This window comes from Littorina saxatilis, linkage group LG7 (genome assembly GCF_037325665.1).
Source record: "Littorina saxatilis isolate snail1 linkage group LG7, US_GU_Lsax_2.0, whole genome shotgun sequence".
Lineage (NCBI taxonomy): Eukaryota > Metazoa > Mollusca > Gastropoda > Littorinimorpha > Littorinidae > Littorina > Littorina saxatilis.
Genome location: NC_090251.1, coordinates 28,929,228 through 28,943,796, shown reverse-complemented (window position 1 = coordinate 28,943,796; position 14,569 = coordinate 28,929,228). Strand labels below are relative to the sequence as shown.

General features: G+C 41.3%; 2 protein-coding genes across 4 annotated transcripts in view; both read right to left on the bottom strand.

Moving 5' to 3' along the window:
* The window catches only part of LOC138971103 (uncharacterized), an 11,298-nt gene extending 10,717 nt beyond the window's left edge, over positions 1 to 581 (bottom strand). Inside the window, exon 1 of the mRNA XM_070343723.1 lies at positions 14 to 581. Within this exon, the coding sequence (XP_070199824.1) occupies positions 14 to 99 (86 nt within the window). The 5' untranslated portion in view covers positions 100 to 581. The remainder of the gene's footprint in view (positions 1 to 13) is intronic.
* A 4,163-nt stretch (positions 582 to 4,744) lies between these two features.
* LOC138971101 (uncharacterized) overlaps positions 4,745 to 14,569 on the bottom strand; it is a 58,333-nt gene continuing 48,508 nt past the window's right edge. The window contains exons 10-13 of one of the 3 annotated variants that reach the window (XM_070343720.1): positions 9,883 to 9,941; positions 9,021 to 9,211; positions 8,350 to 8,697; positions 4,745 to 7,950 (exon numbers count right to left, since the gene is read on the bottom strand). The gene's annotated coding sequence lies outside the window, so the exon portion shown is untranslated. The other 2 variants (XM_070343721.1, XM_070343722.1) reach the window with 2 other exon arrangements.

Below are 14,569 nucleotides of genomic sequence, written 5' to 3'. Positions count from 1 at the left end.
TCTGTGACCTTACCTGAGACTTCTAGCATATGACAAGGTAGGCATGCAGAAGCAGACACAATGTGTGAGCAACAGTGCTCTCAGCCGCAACGGACTCATCCTACTGTATCAAACTTTTTGAAACCCACAATGTGCACCTCAGAAGCAAACATGCACACACAAAAATTCACATAAGACTACAAACACCAAGTCACAGCAAAGATGTATTGTGCACCATCTTTGGTCACCGCTCGATCAAGCTGTACTGTGCAGAGATGAGACAATACACTGCATAGCAGTGCTTTGAGCACAGCGATCACAACCTCACAACAGCCCTCTCTCTGTTTGTGTCCGTTATCATCCTGTTATCAGTCTGACCTACCACACACTTTGGCATTCCTCCCTCTCCAGGTCTATATCCTCCAACTTGGACCAAAGATATTCTCATATTTGCTGGGAAAGCGGCGAACGCAAACAGTTTGAAAGGCATGTTTGCTTTGTTGTTGTTGCGGACACAGCTGATAAGTAAAATGACAACAAAATGCCAGTGATTTCACACATCCCCCCCCCCCCCCCCCCCATAAACTGTGTTATAGGGGTTAAGCGAGTCGTGATTGCAGGCGAACGTGTCACTTTGACATACTACACAATTCGTAAAAATGCATATTTTTCAACCAAGTAAAGACAGTTGTTTTGTTTTTATGAGTGTGTATGTATGTGTTAAAGGAGGGGGACTTATGCGTTTGGCTACATAGTACTTTCTTACGAATCACAACGCTAACAAAAAACAAAAAAAAACAAAAAAAAGCGCCGGATTGTTTTCTTCTAATCATAGCATGTTCGTGTAGAACAGACACTTGGTCACAAAACGCATCTATTTTAAAACAAATTATAACGTCGATTCCGTGCGAAGGAGCTTTTCCCAAACAACCCTAACACCGTCTAGGTGATTTATGTTCATTTTTGTAATTGTATTACGGTTTGGCGAATAATTTAAATTGTATGATCATGTTGAGAGATGAATTTCCTCCACAACTGTCTTTACTTGGTTGAAAAATATGCATTTGTACGAATTTTGTAGCGTGTCGAAGTGACGTGTTCGCCTGCAATCACGACTCGCTTGACCACTTCCCTGTATAACACAGCTTATGAAAAGGTAAAAAAAAAAAAAAGACGATGAATAATACGCACTAATCGTACAGCCAGTACAATATCCTCTACGAATCTGTCTTCTGAGAAGAAGAAGGAGAAGGAGAAAAACCCAGATGAGGTCACACGTCGATAGCTTCTTCGTTCATGGGCCGAAACTCACACGGATTTTGCATATCTTCTTCTGTATATCTATATACGGCTTGTCTGTGTCTGTCTGCCTGTCTGTCGGTCACTTCGCGATGCACGGCCAAAGTTCTCGATGGATCTGCTTCAAATTTGGTGGGCATATTCAGGTACACCCAAAACACAATCTGGTCGATGAAAATTTTCAACACGTGCTCTCAGCGCGCAGCGCTGAACCGATTTTGGTTTTTCTGTACATCCATTCCCAGTAACTCTTCCTTATGTTCTCCAGTGTTTTGCGCGTTTATCTCCCTTCCTTCGTACGGTGCGCCCGCGAAGCCGGCGTACACCCGGCGAAGCCGAGTCCCCGGCGGAGCCGGGTATTCGGCTCTACTTCTTCCCGGCGAAGCCGGCTACCCGGCGAAGCGGGTATTCATATATATATATATATATGACCGTTTTTACCCCGCCATTTAGGCAGCCATACGCCGATTTCGGCGACACGTCAATATAAAGACGAAAGTATTGGCTAAAACATAAGCAACCTTGATTGGATGAAGTACTTATAACAGAGACATAGATAGATGTATGTCTCTGCTTATAATAAAGAGTTTTTGTTGTTATATCTTAATTAATTTGCGAAATTTCACTTTCAAGATACTGTTTAACCTCATGTTCTGGCGAGCACTGGTCTATAACGACCGCCTGTCTAAAACGATCACTCCAACACTGAGATCGCCGACAGGTGTAAATTTAAAATTGACGTGTCAGCCACTATAACTGTCTTACGCAACCGCGGGCAGTCAGTTTCGGTCCCTGAAGTGACGGGTGACGTGCCGTAGATTAAAACCTTATAGTCTAAGACGTTGATCCTGGTATCGAGTTTCTGGGGCTAACAAGAACGGTGGTAGTATCACCGGCTGCTTTGGGCCATAAATCGCAGCGCCCGTGAATGGGTGAGGGGGGGGGGGGGGGGGTGGCTTGCGTTCAACCGCGAGTAAGGTATTTCTGTAATTTTGTACTTGCATACTGCAATTATCTTGTCCTGCCAAGTAATGCTGACAGATTTCTTTCCAGTCATAAGATTACGCTTCGAAGAAATTGCGTGGATTGCACATGACTGTACACTCATATACTCTTTGACAATGGAGCTCAGTCACAGGGCTCGCGAAACTGTGCGTCACTGCGTCCTGTACGCACTAGAAACACACGCACGCACGCACGCACGCACGCACGAACACACACACACAAGGGCCGGATCGGGGGGGGGGGGGGGGGTCCTGGGTTCCGGACCCCCCCCCCCCCCCCTGGCCATCCAATGTACCTCTCAGAGAATAATAAAGTGGACTTTTTAAGCTCTTCCCCCAACTCCCTCAGTTTATTTGGTCTTTCAAAACTATTTCAAATTATGAACAACACAAGGACTACTTCTAGAAGGAGTACTTGGAACAACATCAAGTCGACAACGGCCTGCCCTCCCCGTTACAAGTCCATCATCATAGTAATATTCAAAGTAAAGAGTCATGTCAGACTTATTTACTAGGCATATAATTATGTCTTTGGGATTATTCCACTGAACCACTATGATAAATGAATATATGAAGTATTTTGTTACTGTTGAAAATGTGTAATTTTGATTCCCAATTGCAAGGAAAGACCAAAAAATGACCTCACAAGTGCAAAATTTTCTCGGCTTCTGGGAGGCTTTGCCCCCCAGACCCCCCGCGGGGCGTTGCCCCTGCACCCCACCGGGGCCTGGGCGGCCCCTGGACCCCTGCCTTCAGTTGGAACCTCCCCCCCCCCCCCCCCTCAAACGAACTTGGTCCGGCCCTGCACACACACACACACACACACATACACGCACACACGCGCACACACACACACACACACACACACACACACACACACACACACACACAGTGATATTATTTATATTCGGCAATTACGTGAATTCGGCACGACATATACACACACACGTCGATGTACAACTTTCCATAATACACATTTAGTGTTTATTTTTACATTTAGTCAAGTTTTGACTAAATGTTTTAACATAGAAGGGGAATCGAGACGAGGGTCGTGGTGTATGTGTGTGTGTGTGTGTGTGTGTCTGTCTGTCTGTGTGTGTGTAGAGCGATTCAGACCAAACTACTGGACCGATCTTTATGAAATTTGACATGAGAGTTCCTGGGAATGATATCCCCGGACGTTTTTTTCTTTTTTTCGATAAATATCTTTGATGACGTCATATCCGGCTTTTTGTAAAAGTTGAGGCGGCACTGTCACACCCTCATTTTTCAATCAAATTGATTGAAATTTTGGCCAAGCAATCTTCGACAAAGGCCGGACTTCGGTATTGCATTTCAGTTTGGTGGCTTAAAAATTAATTAATGACTTTGGTCATTAAAAATCTGAAAATTGTAAAAAATATTTTTTTTTATAAAACGATCCAAATTTACGTTCATCTTATTCTTCATCATTTTCTGATTCCAAAAACATATAAATATGTTATATTTGGATTAAAAACAAGCTTTGAAAATTAAAAATATAAAAATTATGATCAAAATTAAATTTCCGAAATCGTTTTAAAAACTATTTCATCTTATTCCTTGTCGGTTCCTGATTCCAAAAACATATAGATATGATATGTTTGGATTAAAAACACGCTCAGAAATTTAAAACGAAGTAAAGCGTACAGTAAAGCGTTCTATGAAGCACAGCGCAACCGCTACTGCGCCAAACAGGCTCGTCACTTTCACTGCCTTTTGCACTAGCGGCGGACTACGTTCAGTTTCATTCTGTGAGTTCCACAGCTTGACTAAATGTAGTAATTTCGCCTTACGCGACTTGTTTGTTACTGCAAATGATGATCAATCAGTCATATTGCACACACAAACACAGACACACATGTGTGAAAGCAGTTACTGTACTCATTAACTTACAATTCTTTCAGAAAATTCCAACCGGCACGGTGGCCTAGTGGTAAGGCGTCCGCCCCGTGATCGGGAGGTCGTGGGTTCGAACCCCGGCCGGGTCATACCTAAGACTTTAAAATTGGCAACCTGGCGTCTGGCATTATGGGGTTAGTGCCAGGACTGGTTGGTCCGGTGTCAGAATAATGTGACTGGGTGAGACATGAAGCCTGTGCTGCGACTTCTGTCTTGTGTGTGGCGCACGTTATATGTCAAAGCAGCACCGCCCTGATATGGCCCTTCGTGGTCGGCTGGGCGTTAAGCAAACAAACAAACAAAAAAGAAAATTCCAAAGATCATGCACAGTTGTTCAGCGACCTTACTAACTATAAATTCTGTCTTCAAAGACGCTTTTTAATGCTGCATGATTTTCAATCATTAAAAAAAAAACCACGAAAAAGATTAGTTTATGTAACTTAAAGACGAAACGAAACATTAAAAAAAACAAAAACTTGATCCATCTATCTCAAAGGTAGACGAAAAAAGACACACGTTCAACAAACAAACTAAAATGAAGGCTCTGTCCAAATATTTATTTTCTCCGGGTTTTGGCTATCTTGCTTGTTCGCTGTTAGTATAAATAAGAAAACAAACAAGGAAGGTTTGTTATTGGAACGTTTCATTATTGACTAAATGAAACATGCATGAGTACGTCGATCTAATGTTCTTTTTGGTAGATAGACATACGAATACATATTGGGACTGAAAACAACTTAGCACAGTAGGCATTGAATGCGACCTCTGAGGTCAGTCTCTTTCTTTTATTTGTCTCATAATTATTTTGTATATCTATATCCACAATAACGAACATAAAGTATACGTATTTGTGAATGTTAAGATTTGTCAGAATTCTTTTAAACGTTCCATTAACTAACCTTTCTTATTTTCTAATTTTGTTTTTATTCCTGACGAACACTCCCCATTTGTCATTGTTCATAACCAGCTGGGTAACAAAAAATAATGTTCATATGAGACAAATCGGGGTAGTGACTGGGTTTGAGCTTCAGGTGAATTTGGATTGTCAAAGTAAAAACCACCATATGCAGGCTGTTTATTTTAAATGTGGAACTACCGCAGGTTTGGATTCGTGTTTCCGAGGACAACGATTGTAAACATTCACTCTCAAAAACACAAACAATGTTGATAATTACCGCAACGACTCATGGTCAATTTGCAACTTATTTATGTACTCGCTAAAGCCAAGGCACAACGAAAAGTCTCAAACACTTGAAAGAAAAGATAAATGCTAAAAAGCGAAGACAATAACTTGCAAAAGGCAAGAAACAATTCTACCCCATCTGATTTTCAAATGCAGTAATGCAAAGAAACACCTGTGACAGTATTTATTCTGTTTGACAAATAAAATTGCAGCATAAAATAAATGTAATGTCATAGGATTTTGGGAGTCATCAAAAGCCTTGTCAAAAGCATGCTAGGGTGTCGCGCTTGCTTGGCATCAAACAAAAGCCCCTATCCACTACTGATCAGTTGATGAGAAAGCCAGACCTTAGTAAAAGCACGCGTCATTTTCACTTGAATTCTTTTTCAAAGAAATGTCAATCGAAGCATGTCAGATTTGGACATCATCATCAGATAACATCAAACTTTTCAGAAATTGAATTAGTTAGCCTATACCATGGAATGGATTTGTGAAAATATATACATATATATATATGTAAAACAAACAAAAATGTCCGAAAACATCCTCACACTGTTTCCCAAGTTTATGCTAAACTAAATGTAGGTTAAGTTCATATTTGGTCATTTTGATTTGAAAGGTATACTCCCGTAGTGTGTTCTACCGAATACTTCCTACCTCACACCGTGGCTGATTTCTGACACACCAAATATTTAGTATTTTAGGCCATATTATAACCTGCTTGAATCCCCAGCATCTCTAAAACAGTGCATAACACACCAAAGGTACTGATATCACAAGTCTGTGTCCAACATTTGGTGAAGATTGGTTGAATAACAAAAACGTTATGATGGAGAAAAAAACTGGCGCACGTGGCGATTTTTGACAAATCATGCAAAATGGCGGCCCAAAAAGTCATTGTTGGCATACCCCTCACTCATTTCAATCGCTTATTGCATGCAAACGGCTAATCACAAGCTAACAAATCAAACTGCATTTGAAAGATAAATGAGTCAGCATTCTAAATGTCATCATCATATTGGGTAACCCAAAACATCTGTTGATGGCAAAGCATGCAAAGCATACAACATGGCCGCCCCAAAAGACATTGTTGGCATACCCCTCACTCATTTAAATTGCTAATTGCAAGCAAACGGCTGATCACAGGCTAACAAATCAAACTTCAATCTGCAATTGAAAGATAAATGATTCATCATTCTACATTTCATAATCACATTGGGTAACCAAAGAAAGTCGAGTTTTGGTCAATATCTAGCTAGTAGTGCCGCCTTAATACAATCTGATCTGCACTTCTTGTTTCTGTCGTCAGTTGTGGTGCATACTGTATATCAATTTAATCAGCAAACTATGAAGTTCAAGGTAAGAAGCACGCGCTTTACTTTGTTTTCTTCCTATGACAGTACATGGCAATATAAATAGTAAATGAAACTCCTGAAGTATTTGAAGAAAAGTGCACGATCAAATTAAGAATAAACAACAACAACAAACGCGGAAATAACATTAGTCCCTCGAATAGTGAAGATAACCACCTGAAAATCCACTTCACTATACTGCCTTATCAAGATGTTTGTCTTTGCATTGCTAGGCGTGCCTCAAACGGTTTCGCGACAGAAGGCACTCACTCGGAAAAACGCGAGTCCTTATTAGGAGAGTAACATTCATTTCACAGAACTGAACCCTCAGGATTTTCTTCGTCTCCATTTCGTGGCAGTAACTCTGAGAGGAGTCAGGCGTTACACAAGGACTACCACGGTGCGAAACTTGCAAGCTGCTCGGGCAAAACTTGAGGGATGTTTTCTTCCTGAACACACGTCCTGAGGCAGTGAATAGAGTCGCGGGACATCCCTGTGTGCAAGATGTGGGAATCTCTGTGATTGTTTACTTTTCACTGTTCGTTTCTGGGAGAAGCTGTCACATCCTTACATGTTACTGTCTAATTGACGGGCGCAGTGGTAAGACGTCGGCCTCCTAATCGGGAGGTCGTGAGTTCGAATCCCGGTCGCTGCCGCCTGGTGGGTTAAGAGTGGAGATTTTTCCAATCTCCCAGGTCAACTTATGTGCAGACCTGCCAGTGACTTAACCCCCTTCGTGTGTACACGCAAGCACAAGACCAAGTGCGCACGGAAAAGATCCTGTAATCCATGTCGGAGTTCGGTGGGTTATGGAAACACGAACATACCCAGCATGCCTACCCAACGAAAGCGGAGTGAAGCTGACTATGCTCTCAGAGTATAGTGTGGGGAACCCAAATGGGCAAACAAGCTCACACGTCACCAGCATTTCTGGAACGCTGAAGAAGAAGAAGTGTCTAACTGTTTTCTCTGCACCACTGAGCACGTTCCATCTGTACGCAAAATGTTTGATTACTGTACTCGTGATCACACGGTTCTTTTTTTAAGGTAAAGGGGCTCCCTTTTGGACAGTGGGTGTTTCCAGGGTCAAGAACTGTTCCGCCCTTACACGTATTATAGGCAAGACAATTGTGTGGGAACGTGTCATGACGTGGTACGAAGAACGTGTCGTTGCCTGTTTGTGGACACTCGTAGAGGGTTGAGGAATTGTCCACTGCAACATAATAAAACAAAACCACAGAACTTAACTCTTGTTTTCATGTGAGACCCTACCTTCCCTCTCCTTAAGAAAAACAATAGAGCAAATTCAAACGAACGGATTATTAAACATATACACAAACAAATCTGATTTGACAAGAAATCCGTTTGTTGAAACTATTTTCATATATTGAGAAATTATCTTGAGTACTTGTTCTTGTGTACATCAAACATCCCTGCTATGTACACTTAAAGGGCACGTAGCAAACGCAAGCACCACCACCACAACAACAACAACAACAACAACAACAACAACAACAACAACAACAACAACAACAACAACAACAACAACCCATCGACACACACACACACACACACACACACACACACACACACACACACATACTCGACCTACATATTCTTTCGTCAATAATGGAACAGTCGATTGAGACGAGAGTTGTAGTTCTCATCGTTGTTCCTGAAGCTTTCTCCGTTGATGATGTCAACGGGGTTGGTGATGTTGTCAAAGCTTCCTTTAGCCTCAATTGGCCGCAGTGAGTGCGATTGGACGGCTTGCGACACGGCGATTCTAAACCCCCCTTGGTGTAACCATACTCGAGTCCTTTGTCGCAGACATGCGAGATTCCCTTGCCGTCTTTGCACAGTTGATACTCGCCGCAATGGCGTGGAAAGGTATACAGGAGAGGGAGGTAGTGTTCGTCGTTTCGTGCACAGTCGAACTCACGCGGCAATTTGTTGACTTCTGCAGAGAAAGAAAACACAAGTACAACATTAGTTTAGCCAAAACAAAACAAAACAAAACAAAAAAACAGAAAGAAAAAGTTGCGCTCAGTTCAGTTATAATTATAAGCAACCAGGCCACGAGTAAACCGTTTGGGTGCTTTCTGTGCGGAGTGAGACTTTTTGATGAATTAATTTCATGTCGCAATAATTTGTTTGCTAAGTTTAGTAGGGCGAACTGTCATCACTGGAAGGGCAGTGTCTCTAAGTTTTGTGTTACAAAAATTAAATATGTAAATGAAAACCATGTTTGTAAAAGAACAGATTTTTGTAAAAGTACACTACCTTTGGATGATATCTCCCTGGTCTCGACAATGTCAACCCTGATGCTGTCAGTGTAGATCACAAGGGAACCGAGCAACGTGTGATGTCCTCTTTGTGTTCCGCCTTTTGTGAAGAGAAGTTTCAGGTCGTTGCTAGTGTAGTTCTTCTTGGTCAATATCAGTAACCGCGATTCAATTCTGATGGATCCTCTTCTGGAAACAGAGGCAAATTCAGGGTATATGATTAGAACATTTCTTTTCAAGTTCTTTTCGTTTACTAGTTTCAAACCAATTCCAACAACAACAACAACCTCAATAACAACACCACCACCTCCACCTCTACCCCCGGCAAGAACAGCAACAGCAAGAACAGCACATGTGCACGTTTGCAGAAAAATGCTGTTGCTGCTGCAGCTGCTTCTGACTATAATGATGATGATGATGATGATGATGATGATGATGATGATGATGATGATGATGATAATGATGATGATAGAAAAAGAGAGATGAAGAGGGAGTGCGAGATAGAAATAAAAGACGGAGAGAGAGAGAAAGAGAGAGAGAGAGAGAGAGAGAGAGAGAGAGAGAGAGAGAGAGAGAGAGAGAGAGAGAGAGAGAGAGAGAGAGAGAGAGAGAGAGAGAGAGAGTGAAAGAGAGTGAGTGAGAGAGAGAGAGAAAGAAAGAGAGAGAGAGAATGAGAAAGAGAGAGAAAGAGAGAGAGAAAGAGAGAGAAAGAAAGAAAGAGAGAGAGAGAGAGAGACAGACAGACAGACAGACAGACAGACAGACAGACAGACAGACAGACAGACAGAGGCAGAGCCAGAGACAGAGTAAGGACGGCGTAAACTTGTAATCACAAACACACGACGAATAAAACAACCTACCGTAAACTTCTAATCCAACACCTTTCCGTACTTATCTCGTCCTTGATGCTTTTTTCAACCTGAACGACAAATATCAGTTTGTTTAGCAGTGCACATTGGATCTCAGCTTTATTAAAAAATAAAATACATGTAACATTTAGTTTGAATGGTTTTTTTTTAGTTTTGTTCAAGAGTGTTTCATTCAGGCATGATAAATCACAGTTCAGTATGTATCATATTTAAAAGACTAGGAAGCATTTGCAATACGTATATATATGTCGTGCCGAATTCACTTAATTGCCGATTACGCGAAATTGGCAATATTTTTACCCATTTCGCGTAATCGGCAAAACACTGCCCAATACGCGAAATCGGCAGCGTTTTGACAAAAACGCGTAAAGACCTCTAACATTTGCCCATTTCGCGAATTCGGCAGCCGATTACGAGCAAAAATGACATTTTACACAGATGTCTCGGAGGAACACTGTCTGTCTCGATCTGTGTAAAATGTCATATTTTGGTCAAAAATACAAATAAAGACATTTAAGCCTCAACCTTAAATGTTGTTATGTCGGGCGAACGATGTACTCCTGTATTCTGAATTGGGTTATTCCTATTCAGCATGTTACTGTGTCAACATTTGTCTGGAATTGCATGGTGCAACCTATTTGGGTTATTCTCAGACAGCTCAGTCTGGAAGCAAACACCCGGATGTTTACACCAGCACAGAACTTGTTGCACAATTTTCCAGCTCTAGTTTTCTCCTAATTTGCTAGCTATACCAGTCGCTTTGCTTTTGCACGATCTACTGACAACGGTAGTCCTAGCAGTTTCAATTTTAAAGAGCTGTAAGTGCATTGATTTTGTCTGTGTACGTCGATTCGGCGAGGAGATCGAATTTTTCGGTGGCGTCTGACGAGTCGAGCGAAGGACAAAGGAAGACAGAACCGGCGCCCACGCCGTCGTGACCCTTTTTCTGGCTTGGGTGTGATGTCTGGGAGAGGACGACCTCGGACTCGGGGGGCAGGCAGGCGACCAGCCAGACTGAGGTCGAGGTCGCGTAGCCCAGTGCAGCAGCGAACAGGGCCAATGGCCATGGACAGCCTGGACCAAACCAGCGAGACTGGTGGGATGTGGAGAGAGAGGCGAGACAGGAACGACAACATCCAGACCTATGGATAACCTCATTGTATCGCCCGTAGGCCATGTGGAAAAAAGTACACCAGGGGAGTATCGGTTAAATTTTGACCTGTCGCACCCGCATGGGGGATCAGTAAACAGTGGCATACCAACCGAATACAGTTGTCGAACGGAGCGTTTTCGGCGTTCTTTTCTTCCTGCAGCTGTGAGATATTTTAACAGCAACCGAGCCATTGTCCTGGCCACAGACTATCAGTGATGCCTTTTAAATGTACCTCTTAGTGATAGATTTAATATGATTTGATGACTGTTTGACCTTTGATCATAACTAGTGCTGTGGAAATGAGCTCTAGCTTTGTTGCGATGGTGTTGACACTATATTTTGCCCAATTGAGTCTAACTACCTGATGGCTAATCTACTGTGATACCTGTGATAACTGATGATGATTACTGTTATTGGTTTTATGTGTTTGGTTGGTCTCTTCTTTGGTAGTGCAATAGCGTTAATTATGGATTGTTGTTATCATCATTTACATAAAAACTTATCTGTTAATCCAAACAATGATATAATTACTGTGATGTTCTTAACTACACTTTAACATGGAATGTATGTATGTATGTATGTATGTATGTATGTATGTATGTATGTATGTATGTATGTATGTATGTATGTATGTATGTATGTATGTAGGTAGGTATGTATGCATGTGTATTGGTGTGTCGGTGTGCAAGAAAAAAGGGTATTTTTTTATATTTTTTTTTAATTTTTTTTATTTTTTTTTATCATGGGTTTTATGAATTTTCTTCTCTTATTCTTTTATAATTATTAATTAATGACCTATATGTGCTGATGACCAATTTAATTTCCTTTGTTGGATCAATAAAATGTTATGAGTTATGAGTTATGAGTTATGAGTTATGAGTTATGAGTTCAGTAGAGTACACTCTCTTTGACGCAGTGACAAAAATGATGAGGCGGCTCGGTCAAGGGGCTCACTTGTTTAAAATTGATATGACGTCGGCATTTCGTCTGTTGCCGCTCCACCCTGATGGGGTGTCATTTGCAGAGGCGCAGCGGGGATTTGAAAAAGGCTTGCGATTATGTGGGGACTTAGGGGTTCCGGTGGCGCCTGAAAAGTTGGTGGGGCCAACAACTTGCCTAAAGTATTTAGGGCTAATGGTAGATACTCAGAACATGGAGGTCAGAATCCCTCAAGACAAGTTGAACGAGCTAAAAGATAGCATTGGTGAGTTCATGTACAAACAGAAGAAAGTAAAGCTAAGAGAAATGCAATCGCTGATAGGTAAACTTAACTTCACATGCCGGGCAGTGGTGCCAGGGCGAGCTTTCTGTTGGCACTTGATCGATGCCACAATGGGGGCACGCAAACAGTTCCATAGAATCCGAATAACAGAAGCCCTGAAGAGTGACCTAGCCGTTTGGGGGAACTTCCTCCAACAGTACAACGGGTGTCAGTTCTGCTGAGTGAGAATTGGGTTGACAACACATCGGTGCAGTTCTACACGGACGCCGCTGGAGCGGTGGGGTCTTGAGCTTATTTACAGGGCCACTGGGTTTGTGGAGAATGGCCACCAGGACTAGCTGAAAATGGGGACATCACATTTAAGGAGTTGTTCCCAACAGTGGTGGCCGTCTTGCTGTGGGGCGAGCAGTTAAAGGACAAAAAAGTGCTGTTTCAATGCGACAACCAGGCAGTGGTACATGTCCTCAATAAGCAGGCCTCACGATCCAAAGCCTCAATGGGGTTGGTGCGCATTTTTGTTTTAGCCTGTCTGGAGCGAAACATCCTGTTTAAGGCGAAGCATATTCCAGGGCGCAGCAACAACATAGCTGATGCATTGTCTCGTTTGCAGCGGCACAGGTTCAGATTATTGGCGCCAGAAGCAGATCTGTGAGCAACACAAGTACCCAGCTCCATCTGGCAGGTACTTCTGCAGAAATAAAAAGATTGGTCCGCAAGTCCATGTCTACCCATACTGTTTATAAACAAGGTGTACACCGGTTCGAGGCATTTAGGGACTCTCTCGGGCTACCCCAGAGCTGGCCCGCAACAGAAGCACATGTATTACATTTTGCAGCGTCTCTGTCTTTACAACATTGTGCGCCAGCAACAGTTAGAACTTTTGTTCCCCCCTCAAAATCTGCACATTTCACTCAAATGTATGATTCTAACGACGGACATAACAGTTTTCATGTACAGCACCTCCTTAAGATTAATCTGTTATAAATAAACAAGTGTGTATGCTGTTGAAATATGTATTTAAAATGCATATCATTATAATTATACACACAAAAAACACAGTATGACATCCAATATACATCTTGGTGTAACTTTGGGTCCGTATCTAGAATTGAGAAGAGAAAGAGAAAAAAAAAGAAAAAAGAAATAAGAATAGAAAAATCAAAATAAAAAAGAGGAATAAAAATAATAATTTTATATTTCTGATCTGCAATTGCTTTTCGAATAAAACAAAAAGAGGCATTGAAGCCTTTTTTTAATTTTTTTTTTTATAAATACTTATGCACATTTTAGCAACCAAAATTATACGGTTCAATTCTTTCAACAGAGTTGCTTGCATTTTTCGATTTTTAACACCAAACATAATTTCGTGCACTGTTAACTCTATTTGTTTATCCAGATGTACCCAAATATAAAATTCTATCTGTTTCCAAAACTCAATCACCACTGGGCAAAAGAGAAAAAAAATGTTCTATATAATCAACGCTATTACTACAATATGAACAGACATTGTCCTCCACAACTTTCATTTTACATTTAAACATGTTTGTGGGATAAATATTGTGAAGTAATTTCCATTGTAATACACGCAACCTTGTTTCTTTAACCGATTCAAAACTAATCAGTCAATCTTTCTTATCAATTTCATAATTAAATTTCCTCCTCCAAAAGCCAATTGCACACGGTTCAACAACTTTCATACTTACTAATTCTTTTCTAAACTGTTGTGCGCTGTGTACTTTCTTACCACGATATGAGGGGATATCCATCAAATCAATTTCTTTCTTTCCGTGCATCGTCTTATGCATTACATTCAGAACAACAGCACGAACCATGTTATATTCCAAAATTCTCCGTGGGGATTTTCCTAAAACATCACAAATGAACTGATAGGAAACAAATTCGTTTCTGTATAAAACATCATGTACACTATTAAGACCCTTTCTCGCCCAATCTTCAATATACAGTACATTTCCGGCATAAGCAAAACATTGGTTATTCCATAAAAGCGGATTAAATACATTATCATTAATACATAAGCCTACGTTGTTATCAAGCCAGGTTTTCAAAACAATTTTCCAAAATTTGGATTTGACAAGTTCACTCCCCTTTAGTCTCCGAAAATGAACATTTGAATAAAAACATTCACAATTTGAGCCGTACATTCTTCTTCTTCTTCTTCGTTCATGGGCTTAGACTCCCACGTACACTCGTGTTTTTGCACGAGTGGAATTTTACGTGTATGACCGTTTTTACCCCGCCATTTAGGCAGCCATACGCCGCTTTCGGAGGAAGCATGCTGGGTA